This window comes from Colias philodice, chromosome 2 (assembly GCF_061535455.1).
Source record: "Colias philodice isolate Cphi_HAF_F1 chromosome 2, ilColPhil1 Martin Lab GWU primary, whole genome shotgun sequence".
Lineage (NCBI taxonomy): Eukaryota > Metazoa > Arthropoda > Insecta > Lepidoptera > Pieridae > Colias > Colias philodice.
Genome location: NC_143087.1, coordinates 9,033,090 through 9,053,068, shown reverse-complemented (window position 1 = coordinate 9,053,068; position 19,979 = coordinate 9,033,090). Strand labels below are relative to the sequence as shown.

At 33.4% G+C, this 19,979-nt stretch overlaps 1 protein-coding gene across 1 annotated transcript; it reads right to left on the bottom strand.

Annotated features, from left to right (window-relative positions):
• Positions 1-3,674: 3,674 nt before the first annotated feature.
• On the bottom strand, positions 3,675-19,771 carry slf (C-type lectin domain-containing protein slf). The gene is made up of 5 exons (XM_089707455.1): positions 19,611-19,771; positions 9,374-9,482; positions 4,807-4,986; positions 4,426-4,562; positions 3,675-4,226 (listed from the first exon to the last, which is right to left on the bottom strand). Exons 2-5 carry the CDS (start codon positions 9,480-9,482, stop codon positions 3,981-3,983), a joined length of 672 nt encoding a protein of 223 aa, XP_089563581.1. The 5' UTR covers positions 19,611-19,771; the 3' UTR covers positions 3,675-3,980.
• Positions 19,772-19,979: the final 208 nt, after the last annotated feature.

Here is a 19,979-nt window from a genome sequence, read left to right as displayed (position 1 = left end):
ATTTTGAATACGCTCGTAATCATGGGTTGAATTTGAGATCGAACGATACTTGCCTCCTTAATGTACCTATACATAAAACAAAATTTGTTAACACCTCATTCACTGTCAAAGCTATTAGACTATGGAATCAATTACCAATAGCCATACGCAAAGCTAGATCCATTGATGTTTTCAAAAACATGCTCTTTGATTACCACATGTCCTTAATTAAGTGATGACTTTATATATTCTTTCTCTTATCTGTATTTATTTATTTTATTATATATTATATATATTATTTTCTTTATTGTTGTAAATTATGTATTATTTATATTCCTACTTTCTTAGTATTACTATATTATTATTATATATATTGCTTTGGTATGCACCACCTACTTTTATTCTTTCTTTGTTACTGTTTTCCTTGGTTGGGTTACCTGGAAGAGATGGCTCTGTAGCCATAAGGTCGCCTATTGTGCAATTTGATGTATATTTTACTTAATGTTATTTCATTTTTTTGGTGTGTACAATAAAGCTTTCATTCATTCATTCATTCATTCATTCATTCATTCATTCATTCATTCATTCATTCATTCATTCAAGATTTTTTGTGTTAAAGTTATGCTTGATCGTGCATCAGAGCTGTATCATGAAGACCTTCACGTACTATTTTGCTTCATTCAACCTCCTTCGCTCGGATATGTCTTTGAATGATCACATTTATGTGATTCATAGAATAGCAAAAAATATATATTTATTACATTCAAAGTTGGTTAGATATATATAATCTCATGTATAGTTAAAAATCTTGAAAGAAAATACTCGTAGCACAGACTAATAATAATATACTACGTATACAACTCGTAGTGTATAATATATGATAATATTACTAGGAATTAAGATTTTACTCAAACGCCATCTATTCGTTTCTACCCAAATTATTTAAAATCCGTCTGAAACAACATGGCGTATGGTGTAAAGCTCAAAAGAAATCAGTTATGAATAAATCAATGAATAGGTAGCATTATTGGAATAATTTTACACAAATTTCTCAAATGTTATCAATCACGATATGTGTGATCAAACAGATCAATAATTATGTTTTCATGCAAACACTGAATAGTTAGGCAGTAGGCGTAGTATATTATTTCTAGTCTGTGGCAGTGAGTACCGCGTATCCAGAATAGTCTTGGAATAGTGTTTAGAATCTGTGTTTAGAATAAAGAATGATTTCTCTTTATTTACGTAGCACCTCATCTATTACCTGCATTAATCTTTACTAATAATATTATAGTTAAAGAGCGTGTTTGTTTGTTTGAACGCAGAAATTTCAGGAACTACAGATCCGATTTGAAAAATTCTTTCGGTGTTAGGAACTTAGGAAGGCTATAATATATTGGCTATATATCATCATGCTAAGACCAACATCAAGTGGAAAATGTGGAGATAAAACCGCTGGGCACAGCTAGTTACATATAAATTCATTAAAAAAAACCAATGAAACCATATTCAAATGCGAGATATTAAATTGATTAGAGAGTTTTAGTTCTAACTTCATTGCCCATCTTTTTTCTCAGGCGCTATTTCTCGCTGTGAGCATTATTTTTGAATAGATACCTTAGTTAGTTCCTCCCAAGTTCCTTCAATTCGTGGTAGGTACTGGGTGTAAACATCTCAAGTACCTATGTGTGCTCTTTTAAAAGCTCTTGAAAATTCAAGGAAATCCATGACACGCATTATTTTCGTATGTTTTATAATATTACCAAAATAAATACAAAATAATAGTTATATGTAGTAAAAGAACTAAAAGTTTGTTTTTTCTCTCTCAATTTTTTTTTAACTTTGAACCAGAAAGACGATATTAAGTATAATATTATTAATTATTATCATCGTATCCTGTGTTGGGCATGATATACCTAAGGGATTAGTCTGTGCTAAGGGTTTTAAGTTAAATAAAACATGGTTGCTTAGACATGGTTGATTGTGATATATTTATCAAGTTCTGACTCTTTATAACACAGACCAAAAAGTAATGGTACGGGTAACGAGAGCTATATATAGCAACGTTTTAAAAAAAAGTCATTTTAGTATAGTTGGGTTTTTGATATACTGTTTCTCTTGCTATTTCGATTAGACAACGGTTCCATGTTGATGGAATTTCACTTATTTCGAAGACATTTTAATTATTTTGAAATAAAAAATTGCGTATGGCACCTATTTAACAACGAAAAAAACGTCTGGCAATAAAAAATTATGTCTGATGGATCTATCTAAAGGCAAAAGATTAAAAATTACGCGTTAATAAATGACTTTAAATTAAGGATATTTTCCTGTGCAGATAAGATGCGCACTAATAAACGCAACCACTGCGGCCAGCCAGACAGCCCGCGGACTCTAACCGAAATAGGAAGAGAAAGAGTATATCAAACAACCAAGTATTCTAAAATTCTCTCTTGTATAGGAGGTAGCAACGATTATATGGGTGTTAACAATAAGGAATCCCGCAATAGATGGCAGCACTTGTTCTTGATGCATTCCCATTGTGGTTTCTTTAGTAAATAACTTCTAAGCACATCGACACGTATTTTTTCATATATTACTTGTGAATGAAGTTATTGTTTGTGGTACCTTTCATTTGATAAGGAATATTTACAAACTAAGCAGGTAAGTGGTCACAAGAGAACCTCTCGGACATGTAACAAAATATCCATGTAAAATATAGTTTTTAGGTTTAAAAGGTTCTAACTTGTGAGTGAGACCGTTGATTACGCAACCAAACAGACAATAATTAAAAAACGTACGTACTACGTACCTACGTATACTATAACAGCATTTTTTACAATTTTTGTCTGTTTGTGTGAACAGCTGGACCGGTTTTAACAGGATTTTGACTGACAGTGGATGTAACAAGGAGCTACTTTTTATACAGATATTCCCACAGGAACATGAGGATTTATGCGAAGACTAATTTACGCGGTTAAAATCGCGGTAAGCTGCTAATAAATTAGTAACAATAAAAAATAAGTAACGAATCCCGCAATAGATGGCGGCACTTGTTTATGAACAATCTATTGTATTCTCATAATTTTATTATAAGCACATTGAATACACACTATAATATCTTTTCTTGGATAATTAATTAATTGTTCGATCGATCGTATCGAATGACCGTTGATTTTTATTATTATTTTAGAATGAGTGAATCGAATCTTTATAGGTCTTGCAATCAATTAAAAATAATAAGTCTTATTAAAATGTATATAGGTAAATTTATAGTGTATTGTTATGTTGCTCCTGTTTCTTGACAGATTTTGAAGAAACTTTTTAGGATATGAAGATAAGTAGGTATATCAATTATATCAAGGTTATCTGTACCGACTGCAGTGGTACAGTGGTTAACGCGTAGAACCGAGGGATTTTAGGTTAGATTCCCGGTTGAGACGAAGAAGAAAAAATATACCTATTGGTCTGGCAGGACATAGAAGGATGATCACAAACAATTGTCCCTCAAGAAATTCGATCAGAGAAGTATGAATAACGCATGTGTCTCATGCCCATAGAAATCTAAATAACAAGGCCTCATTATTGGACACGGGCTTCGCTTTTATAGCAAGGTTAATTTGCTGAGGCATTTGAGGTGTAGAAACATCAACATAGGATAATGGGATGAGGAATTGGGGTAAATAAAACATAACTTAATCGATTTTTTTTATTTTATATACAAATATAAATTTTCCCTTACGTTTTAAAACTTACACTATTTTTAAACTTATTTCCTTATACTATTCTGTACAAATTTTGTACGATGGTAAGGGCAGTGCGTGCGGAAGAGATCGCAATTTTTCAACATTATGGCGAGTGCTTGAATAAATACTGTGCTTTTCCTGAATATATGGATTAAAGGATGTTAGCTGTTTAAATAGAGGTGATAGAAAAAAGAGCTAGGTTGATTTAACCGAACGGATTTTGCTAGAATGTAAAGTGGTGCTTTTTAGAGAGAATCACAGGCGAATGCCACGGTTGGTGCTTCCTACGTAGTTGAGGAGCTCTTCGGAGTCTTCGCAGACGAAGGGTTTCTCGTGATAGCAGGCAACGTCGTGCCAAGCGATACCATCGTTGTACACGTTGTTGAGGATGCTGAGGCAGGATTCGGTGGTGCCGTTGATGTCATACTCGGCGTTGTCAGGTTGACGCGCCTTCTTGTGTCCAGTTTGGGACCATGGGTTGTATCCCCAGCCGTTAGGGATCTGAAAATATCAATTGATCAGGTTTTGGTTTGGTTTTTATGGAGATACCTTCGTCTTTTAGTAAATCTACTAAATAATTTATTTTTCATTAGATTGAAGTTGATATATTGATCACTCTGTATTAGTTATTTTGTTTGTAAATACGAAATAAGAAATCTGTCATAAATGCATATTTATTTGTTAGATCAAAACAACAAACCTGGTTTGTGGGTGATATCCTTTCCCTGTTGGCAGACCAGAACCATCCTAAGAGGTTCTTAGGCTCAAGATCTCTACGCGATTCGCAACCTTTGAAGTCGCACAAACGGCCCGATGTCCAAATGTACGGTACATCATCTGTAATAAGAAGTCATTAATTATGCATGCATTCGTAACAACTTCAACCGCTTCTATTTACTTGCTGTATTTGGAATAAGATTTGTAAACTTTGGTAATAATTTGTAAACAAAATTCCTTGAACGGCTTTTGCAACTCACAGTTAAACATTGCAATTTGCAACTATCTTAACTTGCAATTAAGATGTTATATTTTTTGAATAATTTAACTATAAGGTCATTTATATTTCCTAATAAGTTCTTACTTTGCTGAATCAGTTTGAAGATCAGATTGTTTTCTTCTTGTGTTTCCATAGAGACGAGGTCCATGCAGTATTCGCGGCAGATGTTACGCGCGTCCAACCAATCTACCTTCCTGTTGGCGAGGGCTGGAACATGGCCGCTATAGAAGTAGTTGTGTCCACGGTAAGTGAACTCCTTTGGTCCTGTAAATAAATAACAGTATTATTGTTATGAAAATTTAATGCTCCAAATGCAAAGAATCACGTTATTTTCTTGCTGATCAAAAATCAAAAAATGTTTTTATTTGTAGGAACTGTTGATTATTTTTCGTAAAGTATGCAACTAAATGGAAAATGTATTTATTGAAGACGATGCTGATTATTGCAAATCCCAAGACTTACACCTATCATCATTGATCATACGATGCGATCGCAACTGACTTGGAAATGCATTGACAAGGTTACACAACGACGTGACCTCACGCAAGTGAGAAGCAATGGCATAAATAAATAACTGAATAACAATTTAACAGCTAGAAGCAACGATGAACGTATAGCATTGCGCTAAGTGTCGACCCTCAGATAGCAGGTCATGTACCCACTGAGCGACCGAAGCACAACCACGGTCATGACATTGAAGTTTTGTGGCCGAATTCAATAATCGTGCTAAACTGTGACCAATGTGTTGAAATACTTCAGAGGAACTCGACTTTACATAATCAACGGTCCGTCCGACCTTTCCGTATTTTGTAATAGCGTCTGGACATGCATTATCGCACCAAAATACCCGGTACTACACTCGTTGAGGTGGTAATAAGAAACTTTTTGTTGATCCAATGACTTCCAGTGACCGTTTTTTTTGAGAATCGATTTCAGAAATCTTTGCAATCACCTAAGTAAGTTAATATGTGGGTATTTATTTACATATAATACTGTTGTTATTTGAAATAATTTAAAGATAATAAAAAATATGACAACCGCGCCACAGTCAGAGTTCCGAACGTTTTTTTAACAATAGGTACCTATAAAATTATCTAATTAATTGTATACAATAATTAAATTCTGCTTTTTTTTTGTTTGGTCCTGACTGTCTAAAATAGTATTATAAAAAAAACAGCAATTTGTGCCTTCGGCCCTTCGCCTTACTTTTTATTTTACTGGTGGACCCACTTTTAGTTTTCCTGTGAATTAACATGCGTACATTTGTCATTTAAAGTGAATCAGAAAGCTTCAGAAAATAACAGATAGGTACGTAACGAAATAAACTGCATTGGTAGGTATATACATCTCGAATCGAGATGAGCGACGCGTGCCATCTCTGATCCGGTCGGGGCGCACGGATCGTCCGCTATTTGCTTCTAAACTCCCAACCAGGCCAAGGTTCTCAGCCGGATGTACTTTTTATATCTAAACACCAACGAGATGGCGCTAATTTTTATTAAAATATACGACTCATAAAATTCAAACGTTGAAAACAACATTATTATATTGATAATGATGCAGTTTATAAGCATATAACATTTCATTGTGTCGTATACTTATAACAATTTAATAAATATTTTTTGTATTTAAATAGAATGATAATTTATGAATATTTATTAAGTTTTGATATTTAGGTAAATTTAGAAAATGAAGATGGGTGGTTTTATTATTTGAGAAGATTTACGAGATTACGAGGTAAGGTATCGTCTATAGTCTATGTTATCACATAGATTACACATGAACCTATCATAAGAAGCTCATTCATATTCTAATGAATGTTTGCAAAAACTAACGTGAAAATCCCACGGTAGAGCTTTAGTCGGTGAGTTGCTGACAACTTATGTAACTTTCAATTTATTGTGCTCTGCAAATAGCTTTATCACAAGAATTTCTAGTCCATATTATTTCATAAAACATAATAAATTCGATGAGTGGGCGTGTCGATTTATATAAATACTATAAATCTATCGATAACTGCCGATGATGCCATTTGAATAGCGTTTTTTGTATTGATTATTATTGACTATCCATAAATAGGCAAATTTTATTGAATTTCAAGCAATTTATGGTGCCGTTTAAATTGATAGTATTATAACAATCAATTTGAACATCGAAGGAAGTACATACGAAGAAATATTGCAATATTGTTTGATTGTAATGGGTTATTAGTCGGTTACTTTGGCGTGTTGGACGATTATTTCGAATGAGGGGACCTTGCCGCGCCGACAGACAGATGTGTGAACTGTGATTGTATGCTGATCAAGCACATTCACAATGGAAATATACAAATACTTTGTAGTCTTCTCACGGAGCCTGACAGCTACCTAGCATTGTTTCTTTAAACAATATTTGGATACATTCGAAATGAGCATTGGTCAAGTACATTATATTTATTGCGAATCTAAAGAATTTTGAAACGAAAAATGACTACGATTTATAAAATACATCGAGTTTGTTCCTAAATGATATCTTCGGTGAGCAATGAAATTGTTTCAAAGTTTACCTTTAATTTAAATAAAATATCTTATTCATTTTATGTAAAGCTACAAAGATAGAGCAATAGATAATAATAAAATAAGAATCGCGTATAAAATATTTACTCATCAAATGCATTTATTTTAAACAAGTTCAGCAGCTCATTTATGTGTATATTTTATCGAAATAAATTCTAAAGGTTTCGAAGCGCAGTTGGCATAATGATAGATGTCTAACTGATAGTTATTTTGAAAGCCTTTGTACTATTGATGATTTACAACCTTTACCTTACCTTTAGAGAACTGACGAAATAACCATCGATAAAACACGCTTACAATTAAATTGAAGGTTGAAAATGTTAAACTTTAGATGGCATACAGCAAGTTTATAATTTAACTACATACGTATAAGATTTAGATAGGAATACTCAGTTATTATCAGGCATCCAGAGGATAAATATCTCAACTAAATAACGTAATAATCAACAATGTAAACATCAAAATAGTAAAAAGGACGAACAAAAAATTCTATTTACAAGGTTCATAACAACATTTCTATAATTACCTACGTACTTCATCAAATACATAATAAACAAAACAATTTTCTCTAGGAAGCGTGGAAGTATAAATTTGTCTTCCATGATAGAACAATACGTATTTGTTATGGTTTACGATATAACTTGAATTTCTAAAACACTTTCCTTGACAATCAGTCACCGTGAAGTTCAGTGAACACAATTTCCCGTGTATAATTTACTTGTCGCATAATATGAATGAAAATATGGGTCTTAACCATACGTGGTGCGAAAATATATCCTATTTATTCTGTGGTAGGACATAAACGTAATTAATTTATTGCCCTTGCATTTATTACCTTTGTCACATTATTATGTTAATTAGAAAGTCTGTGCACGCCTCATCCGCATGCATCTATGATCTAGATACCTAGTTCCGTAAACCTAAGACTGACGGCAATGTTTATCTTATTCATAGTCGAGTACCTACATGCAATCTTGATGGCTACACACATATATATGAAGATTTTAAATTATGTAAATATATCAATACTTCCCACTGCTAGATACTTATTTTACTGCGACGAGGGTGCTCTACTTCACTTTTTTCACTTTTTTGTCACCAGACATTTAATTTCACTGTATTTAAACCTGATGTTGCGGCTCATTTTTTACATCAATTTGTATTATAGGTTAACCGCTAACCATAATTCAGGTAAATCAGTCGGATATTTTATATTTTTTTCGTTTGAGATATAATCTCTACAAAAACATTCAAATCTCTACATTTATCTTCTCGTCTGTCTATTTAAACTTGCAGATTTTTAACATAAGCAAGATTATGATTATGATAAAGATTAACATTATTATTATTAATCTTATCTTTTCAATTAAATGTTTTGAAGTGAGAAAAATAAAACCAATTTATAGAATCTTCATGGTGTCAGAATATGACATCTTTAGTGCCGTTGAAAATCGGATCATACTTCACGAATACCATGTGCAACCTTAACATTTACAAACCGGTTATATTATTCTCATTACATGATTCATTCATTTTCACTCTCGTAACCATTGTGTAATGATTTTCACCTAGTAAGCAAGCGTAAACAACTTCGCTTCATAATGGGCTAATGGCCCTTTGTATGTGTATTTCAATCGTAAAAGACCTAAAGATAGCAAACATTTAGTGATCGTAAAACTTGTATGTTTGTTGCAGTGGATGTTGAAGTCATTGAGAATTGTTACAAGTTAAATATTAATTGATTTAAATTAATATAAAAACTGTTAAAATTAAAATACATACTTATATCATTCTTTCGTAGTAAGTAGTAAGTACATACAAGTCTTCCGCTAAACGAAATGGTGTGAACAATATCCATTGAAATGAAGAATTAAGAGTAAAGAGTAAGGCATATTATGAACATGATTTTCAGTCCTTTCAAATAAGGACCTGTTTAAATCAAGTAGATAATCTCTAGAAAATTAGAACGTAGAATTACAACATTGCTTGAGGCTGGTGTCTGTAGCAATTACTACTATACATAGATAATAATCGTCGTAATCGCTGTCATCTACAATCCTTATTTGTTAAGCAATTTAAATATTGAAGTTACTCACTGCTCGCGCATTTGTCGGGCACTGGTAGGGAGAGGAAGCGGCCAGGCTTCTGGGCAGCTGCCAAAGCGGTCAACGCTGCGGCACATGCCACAACCAACCACGCCTGCATCTGGAACAATCGATGGTTTATTATTATATACTGTAAAAATTATGTGCAGGCACTAAAGTCAAAATGACAATTCTTACTATAATTTAAGTGCTTAATAATATATAGACGGACTTGGTAAGCTCTATCGCTACAAAAATAACATATATGTAATAAAAAATATTATTTCTAAAATAAACTACGTTATTTAATTATATACAATTCTTAAGGTTCAATAGATTACCACTTATATACTCTAAACTACAGGTATGCGTTTGAATAACAATAATATTTGTCGTAGAAATTAACGTATGTTAAAGGTCAAGAACGTAGTAAAACATACTGAAACTCATAATAGTTGACGTTACATCTACGAAAGAATCTCCGTCACAAGACCACGCCCGATAATGCATTCCTATAATTACTATAAACAAATACGAGACTGGTTCAGTCTTCGAAGAATTTGTTACGTAAGCGTAATGAGATCTTTTTTAATTATATATAAATATGCTGGTACCTGAAGACGGTGTTTAAATGCCAACGAGGTTAATAGATATTTAATAGGCCGTCAGTATCGCAGTGATGAGCTATCGAGCTAGCCTCACGGTTGACTTTTAGATCTAGTATTTGCTGACGAAACTCTGGTAAACTAATCAAATCTTAATAGGCTTGTAAATTTGTGCAGCGTGATGAAGGGCTACCAGTTTTTACAAGGGAACATTCTAGAGCAGTAAAAAAAAGAATTCATTCAACTGAGTAAACACGTATCAATTTTAGGACATTAGACTCATTTGTATCTGTACCTATGGTTATATTTTTTTTAAATATGTACCTATATGAATTTACTTATCACATTGAATTCAATGATTAACTAGGAGAATTCATCGATAATAAAATAAAACTCATAGAGTAGGTAAACAATTGTACTATTACCTATCATGCAAATTAATATTCTGTAATGAAATAATCGGCAGCTAATTTTAGCATCCATGTGTGAATTGCATGGTAAAGAATTGTCTTCTTCTCACATTCCTGCGCTATAATTTATAAAGCCCTCAACTCGTATCATAAGATGAAGATAGCGTCGTTTTATTTGTTAAGACGTTGATGAAGTGGCGCCGCGTTGTTATCATTACGTAAGTGGCCGGCCGGTCCACGCCCCGGAGTCGCTTCAGGCGACACAGCTTGACTACAAACATAATAACGAAACACTTCGACCTAATTTATAAACAGGCGTAAAGTTTAACCGTGTCACAAGCCGCGTGACATAAGTAAGCAATCAATGATTCTCTCTTTTCACTTTGCTTATTGTATTTTAACGAACGATGTTCGTTAGGCATGAAGCCTTCCTTGCTCCGTAAACGTCAACGAGTATAATCTGTTGACTAACGTGGTACGATGTAATCCACGTATGCTAATATAGACTTCATGGTATCATCTTACGAGCACAAATGGCATGATCAAACACCCGGAAACAGGTGTTGTCAGGCGGATTGCGAAGGAGTCAGATGGTATATGGTAACCTTGACACGCTAAACGACTCTTAATGTATGTAGGTAATTGTACTAAGCAGTTAATTACCAATCTAACCATAGATAAAGCAAGATCACGTCATCGTGACAGGTAAGGATCGATCGGTTTGGAGTAAACTTATTGATTAATTCCAATATTCTTCTTGTGCTATAAATGGTATTAATGCACTAAGTATCATCTAAACGACATCATTTACGATTCAAAATCGATCTGATGTGTTGTTTGTGTCGTATGCAAACAATATGCATGAGATACCGGTTGCCAGGTATTCTGAGCAACTTGTTAGATAAATACTTGATATGCTTTGATAATGAGTAGACTACGTCATAGTGATTCATGTAGGTACATGGTTTGTTCGAGAAACAATGTCATCAATGTAACTCTCGATCGAACTTCTCTTCGAAATAACTTTATGTAAATATGAAGTTCTATCAATCTAATTATCACGAAACAGTTGCTGAGGTTATGAGCCGATAATAATTCACATCTGCCGCAGAATGCTTCCAATAGCTATAAACAAATACGAGAATATATCGAAATACCACACGATAATGTCAAGATGACCATTACCGGAGCACATCATTGTATTTACGAGTCTATTGCACAAATCGTGGATTCAAGCGAGGCTCAGGCACAATGCATTTCCACGGGATTTTGCAAGCGGCTCGAGGCCGGCCATCCGTCAGACTCGATCACGATCCTGCGGCATCGTGAGCTGCTCTGTACACTCAATAAACCTTGCCAAATGGATCTTCTTAATAAATTACATTTTTAACATTCACATCCCTATACAGGTTCTAATCACGGAGGTCTTAAGCAATCCTATATATATCTTATTAAAAAGTTTGTCGGTTTAGTCACCAATGGCCAACACTTAACAATATTTAAACTATCAGACTATGTATCGATGTAATCAGAATCAGAAGGGAATATAATTAAATAAGAAGTACGACATGTATTCAGTATTACACGTATTGTTTAAGAACGTCCCACTTTCAATACAACTTGTACAGAGCAAAAAGACTATTTCAACAGATGCCACTTGTTTTGTATCATGTCTGTTGTAGCAGGTCATGTTTAATAATGTTATCGCAACTGGCTCATAAACCTAAATATATCAGTCATTCCATTGCATAAAGCATCTTATTATTTAATCCAAACCAATTTAATCCAATTGTTTTAAAATGCAATAGCAAATCGATATTTGATACGTGGCAAGCATGGTGTTTAAGGAACTTATACTAACTGTCCTTAAATATTTGACTACAGTTAGTTTATAGATAAAAAGACAACGATTTAGCAAACTCCTAATTTATATTCTGGTCATAGTTGACCCGTCATTTGCGTATACGATACTATGTGCTCATCATTAAGAGAAACTTTTATGACCATTCAACGTAACATACGCAAGAAAATCCGTCAAATAAGTACTAATTATCTTTTCAATTCCCATTTCGTACTATCATATCATATTATACAAAATTAAATATCACAGTTTTATTGCTTCGTCGACGAAATAGTTAAATTATTATAATCGCTATTTTAATTTGGAGAGAGACCGTTTCATTTGTCTAATTTATTTTAAGAGCTATTTTTGATTAATTTTCAAGATTAATTAATTTGTCGATTGATTGTTTTGGTGAATCTATATATTATATAAACTCAAAGGTGACTGATATAGTGATCTATCAACGCACAGCCCAAACCGCACTGGACGTATCGGGCAGAAATTTGGCAATTTGGCATGCAGGTAGATGTCAGGACGTAGGCATCCGCTAAGAAAGGATTTCTCGAAATTCTTGCGGGAACGGGGAAAAACGGGGATGCACGTACAAAGTCGTGGGCGGAAGCTAGTCAACAATAAATGCTATTAATGTGTTACAGTTATCGTAGAACTGAAGTTTTCGCACAAAAATAACACCAAAAACCAAAACCAACAAAAACAATAAGAAACCGTGTGTACGCAACGGCAATCAAATGATATATGAAATGGTGTTGAATTGTTGCAAAACAGCAAAAAACATGGGAACTTAATGGTGATCGTTGTACAGATACACGAGGACTCGTGATAGGCGACTGGTGAAACACCTTGTCATTTGGCTCATGCAGCATGCAACTTGTTAAGGTGCGTATAAATTTAGCGCGGCAGCCGCGCGAGCCAATGTTCGACCAGAGTTGACGTTCATTTGCTGCGCGAGCCAATATGTAGATATATTTTAAGTTGAACGTAGTTGCCGCGCGCGGCAGGCGATCCATCACGAACATCTCTTCTGTAGGACGCCAAAAGTGTAGTCATTTTCTTTTTCAAGTCAGGAATAGGTATATCCATTTTCTTACTGATTTCTACCCACGCATCATACCTCAGCGATTTATTGTGGTATTGGGAGGATTTGCTGTTCCACAAAAATTCATTAGCGCCATACAATTGTATTAGTAAACGGCACTTTTCGTTGTCCATTTTTACGTATACGCCGCGCGAGCCGAATCACCAAAACTACAAACCGTCCACACGGCGCGCGAGCGAACGCCTGAAGCTCCTTTGATGCGGTCTCAAAAACCGACAGTGAGCGGATCGCCCCGCGGCACGTTCGAGCGCGGCAATGTTCGCGTCGCCGCGCGCGGCGATCCCGTCTACATAGTGCGCGGCCGCCGCGCGCGCCTATGTTCGATGGTTTGCCGCGCTTAGTTTATACGCGGCTTTACTTGTTACCTGACGCTAAAAACTCGTGAATTCAATTTGCTATGATACTGTTATTAGTGGCTGCTGAGCGGTGCTCGTGAATAAGCACATGTCATAATATTATACTATGTAGATACTTCACATTATTCGTAACCACAGATTATATGAGGCTAATAGCCTGTAGAAAATTTATTTGCGGGCAATGAAGTGATCCGCTTTATTAACGAACGAGACTTTTTTTTATTATTCACTAATAAACGCTAAGAAAAAAAGCTCTACAGCGGCGGAAATATTGTACTTAAGTAGGTGTCAAATTAGTGAGCCTAAGCTCATTAAAAGATTCTGAAAACGCTAGATTAAAATTAGGTTATTTTTCTTATATTCTTTATTGTAAATTTTATAGTGTGAGGAATAAAGCAAATAGATACACACACATAGATAATCGTATATCCATACTAATATTATAAATGCAAAAGTAACTCTGTCTGTCTGTCTGTTACTCAATCACGCCTTAACTACTAAACCAATTTGCATGAAATTTGGTATAGAGATATTTTGATACCCGAGAAAGGACATAGGATAGGTTTTATCCCGGAAATCCTACGGGAACGGGTTTTTCTTTGAAAACGCGGGCGAAGCCGCGGGCGGAAAGCTAGTTAAAAATAAAGGAAGTCCGCATATTCCGTATAAAAGCGGTACAAACTTAACGAATGCATAAACTATGAAAAAATAGGTTTATAGCTTCAAACAAGGATGAACACTTTTAACATAAAAAAGCCTTATAAGTACTCATACTTGAACATAATGCATAATACTTAATACATTACAATTAGTTCAAACAAATTTCATACAGTCTCTAATTTATTAAGCATTCAGCACCAACGCCACCCTTGTTATACCAAATATAACGTTAGATTGCCAACACTATTAATATGTGTGTTATGTTTTAAAACAAACAAAGCCTCGTGACACAATTTATGATGACATCTATCAAATATTATCGCAACGTATTATTTCATCGGTATGTATTGCGAAACAAAGCTTTTGGGTTGCTAAATAATCCCAATCCTGTGTCTAAGTCATTATGACACTAATATCTAATGACTGTAATGTTCTATCCACATGATTGACTCGGCTTCTAAAGATCTTTGATCAGCATGTGATTGCTTCAGAAATAAATACCGTAGACGTCTTACGCGCATAAACGACATCAACGCGCTCATGTTGTAATTTGATAAATTGATATGGTAAACGTATTTGTTATAATAGTTGTAAATATTTCAATTAAGGGCTGATTTTTCTATCCTTGGTTAAAACTTATTCGTCGAATAATGTATAAAACTACCATTTTAAAAACGTATTCTAATTGCCCATATTTGACAGTTTACGTGACATTTTAATATTATCGTGTAATACTTTATTGGACGGATAAGTTTTAACCAAGGATTGAAAAATCAGCCCTAAAATAAATAAGAATAAACTGAACAAGTTGTTAAAGGATATGTCGTTATCTAAAATTAGGTTTTATATTGTGTATCCGATAAAACCGAAACGCGCAAAAAGCTTATTCAATATTTTGTTCAATTAAAAGTGTAGGTACTACATATGTGAAAATTTTACTTTACGTGTATTAATAAATTAATCATAACGGTTATATTTTAACATTAATGAAATGAAAATTAGATGTTTTTTCTTAAAATATATCGCAGTTCATATGAATAAAAAATATAAAAAACTGGAATGAAATACGAAGCTACCTTTTTTATTATTATTATACTGGCTCGTCAGTAAAGTACCTTGAGTCTAATTAAGGAAGTGCAAATAATTATCTATATTATCAGCACTAAGTAAAAAATAGGAATTTAATGTTTAATAAAAAAATTAATAAATATTAAATCATCTACGATACCGCTTCATGTGTATATTTTATAAAATAAACAGTCATGAACATAATAATACGCTATAAATATTTCGATAATCTCACAGAGCTGTTAAAAATAATGTAATTCGTGCTTTTAAATTCCCAGCCAAAGTACATACAATCAAGTCACATTATTACCATTGTAATTACAAGGTCGCTTTGAATGAAGAATCATACGCATCTCTACATCTATTATAAAGCTCTGGCACAATAGCGGGTCGCCAAACAAATTCCACAGATTATACAATAAGAATAGAATAGAAATAATGTGCTCATTTATAATGTTTCGTAGTACCCTTGAACCATTGCTTAACGCTTGACCTGGTGTATGCCTAATATATAAGATACAAATGAGTAAAACATTTAGGTTAAAACTAGCTCTTGTAACTTGTATATTTTTCTTCTATTTTAGTTTATCAAAATTATCATATTTCAAAACGAACGGTCAACATTTTTGGGATGTTCATTCACGTGTTTAAATGTTGTTCTAAGAGATTGCGTTGGACAAATTATACCGAGCTTTCAGATTAAAAATTAAAGTCTAGAGTTCTACAGTGGTAGTTAAACCTACATGGCATTCACGAACGTTTTTTGTTACATTGAAATAAGCATGCCATTTTCCCGGTTAAAATGAAATATAAAGTAGCAATGTATAATCGAACTAGATTAATCTGTTTCTAGCTTGCATCGAAAACAAGAACAAACTTATATTACACTAGCAATGCCCTGCGGTTTCACCCGCATAGATAGCGATATCGTTACAGTGAAAAGTCTACTATAGGTCGGACTAAAGGTTTAATTTTTAATCACATGAAAATAACCTTTACCCCGTCCCGCACTACTGCCTTTTTTTTTTGTTTTAGTGGGGAAATCTTTCATAGATACCCACGGCCTCCGGGGGAGGGGCCGTGGGTTATGTCGGATTCCTACCGACCAAAACCCCACTGTGTTCCGTCAAGACGCATATTGGTAGAATTCCTCCGTGACCCCCGCACTACAGCATGCTACAGCCTGCTCGAACAGTATACCTACTATTTTCTGTAGATTGACACTTTTTAAAAATTCGTTATATCTTTTGAATGGAATATCCAATTCTTTTCATTTAAAAAGTATTTTGCTGGTATTGAAACAGTCTATAATAAAACATCATTTAATGGGATAAGGATTAATATATGTGTATGGATAACATGGTTTGATTACTGTCGGCACTTCTATTTACTTTGAAAACGTAAAAAAGTTGTTGTAGTAACATAACTACTGTAGATGGACATATGGTATCGCGGACTTTCTTGTAGATATTGATCCATTCTATAATACCGTAGAACATTTTTTTGTTCTATCTTCAATAGATTCCGCAGCGCACGCGATGACAGCATTTTTATTAAGGAATTTTTTACACCTTGGGTTACATTATTGCATTTTTGGTAAGGATCTCTATTTTTTTTTTAAATGCAATATAGCCTATGTTGCTCAGTGAAGATGCAGCTTTCTAATGGTGAAAGAATTTTTGAAATCGGTCCAGTAGTTTTTGCGTGAAAACCATACATACATACATACATACATACATACATACATACTTACAAACTTTTCCTCTTTATAATATTAGTATAGATATACGAATATATCTACTAATTAGGATGTAATTGAAGCTTTAAGAACTTCATGCGAAATCCAAAGAATCTTTTCAGATAATCCTAAATCTGAAAACATTGCGTAAATTTAACGGTATCGTTAGTAGCAATAATTTTTCTCTCATATTTTGTTTATCTTGTGTTTAATAAATTTAACAATGAAGCGCAAAATCCATGAAAATAACATCAATATCTTCTTGTTGACACTTTGTAAAGTGCATTTTAGTTATCTATATTTAACACTACAATGGACATGTTTGAAAAGGAATAGATTGAAATAAATATAATTGTTTATATTGTACAAATTCCTCACATAACCAAACACATTTGAAAGTGGTTCTGGATTAAACGAAAGTGGTCCAAATCAACGTAGGTGAGGTCAACGGTTGCTAGGAACCGATAAATTATTCAAAATAAAACAAAACAACAAAATTTAATATTTCTTCATATCATATGAATAATTATAGTCATATATCCATAGAAATCTAAATAACAAGACACATAGAAGGGCTATAATGTCATAATTCGTATGAAAACCGCTGTCGCCAAAATCAACACATTCAAACCGAAAGCTAAACAGTACACACCAGTAAACTATGCCTTTTATTGGACAGCTTGATTTTAGTGAAAACTAACTTATCTATTAAATTAAGCTTTTGAATATGTATCCTAACGCACGAATTTACGGTTTATTTTAGAATAACATCCCTAAGTATATGAGACTTTTTGCTCCAATACGAACAAACGTGATAATAAGAATGGTCGACTGTGTCATTCATTGTTATTTCGATTACTATGGTGACACTCGTAATACTTGTAAATGTTCTATAATTTTAAGGAAAAACGGCATTATTTCTAAAAAAAAATATTTTCCGATGAAATATTATTCCTTTATAAGTATAACTACAACTTGTGGAAGAATTTCCGCAATGGGAATTGCTGAAACACACCATGTATACACTCATACGTCTCCAGAGCAACTGAACAGTGACGAATGCACTGGTGATGTGCAAATCACCTGAGTGGCGACAAGGTCACGCACGCTTACGACTTCTAGTGTCTTGTTATTTAGATTTCTATGCATATATCTCATTTAATTTTTTTTAATAATAACTAAATCAAGTGACACTTATTATTACATTGATGAATTAACATTGAAAGTTAAGATTATGGGTAAAGTTTATACGATTACATAATATTATTTATTATTCAATATTAAAAAGTTGTAATAAAAACAAAAGGAAAAACTGCAAGTTGTATGAAATGAATGCAAGGAAGAAGATTAACCAGTTCAATGACTTTCAAAAATGAGAAAAATCGTTAATATCACGACCGGCTTTTCTATTTTTAACCACATGCAAATAAGTATTCGTGTTACTTAATTACCTACATTAAATAAAGAATTCCTACATTATTATCACGCATATTATAAACTTATAAAAATGATGTTTTTATTATAAATATTTATGTATATATGTCTTTTAATATCTGAATTAATTTTAAGAGCTAAGGTCAATCAAAAATATTTTATTCTATCAATCTACGACCGGTTTCTCAGTTTAAAAACTCTACATTACTTAATTTTATGTCATATAGGTATTTGAAAGTATACATCGGGTATAAGATCAATGGACCTTCGAAATATTATGAAATTTGACTTTGATTTAATATTAACTACTGAAACAAAATATTTCAAGACGTTAAAATGTAAATTACCGATAATGTTATACATTTAATTTAAATATAAAGTATACATTTAATAATAACAATATTAATTTAATCAATTAATTCATTATATTAAAACTTACAAAGTTCGAATATTATGTTCTACTCCTATGAAAATATATTGAATAAAATATAAATAAAGTTGGGATCAAATAGCAAATAACGAAAGTCTACGATTTTATAGACATGCATCGTATGAATATTATGGAAACCACCAAGAAAAGGGCTTTATTATTTCAGCAATACAGTGGCGCAATTCGGCTTGACATACATACACGTACGATTTTCATTTTAATCTGCACAAACAACCACAACATAATATTAGGACTATAATCGAAACTATCGCTTTGAACTTATTTTCTAAGTGCTTTTCGCGGTCTATAGGTATTTTTAAATTTAAAAAGCACAAAAGAAAATCCTAAAATCTTCATCATAATGTATTTTTAAATGGTATATTATGAATATAAAAAATATATAATCAATTAATTCTAAATTAAAACTATATAATTGTAATTATTTTCATCACGTTAAGCTATATCGTAACTTTGACCGTAAAAGCTCCTGAATGATAATGGCTGCTCTATTTCTTTCGGTATCCCCTTTGCATGCAAGTCATCCTCGCTTCCCGATTCATCCCTCACTATCCTTAATTGTAAACTTACCTTGTAATTTGATAAAGTAAATATGACGGCGGGACACACACAGGCACTTTTGTAATAGCACGCAGCAGGTTTTGACGATGACTTTTATAGTGAACGTAGCGGGGATGCGCACGTGATGGTGTGGGGACGGCACGACGCTCACACACCAACAAAATCTGACCTCTGGTCAACGATAACACTATATAATTAAGCAGCATCTAAATCTTCAGCAAACATGCATTACAGTGGCAGTCCCTGGTGGTAGGAGTTGAATGGAACTGAATGCTCAATCGCGTGTATAAATTCGTTACGCTCGTTCAAGTGTTTGGTGTTGTATAATATATTGTTATATTGTGGGATAATATTTAGGTTCAAATCTGAAGTTAATCG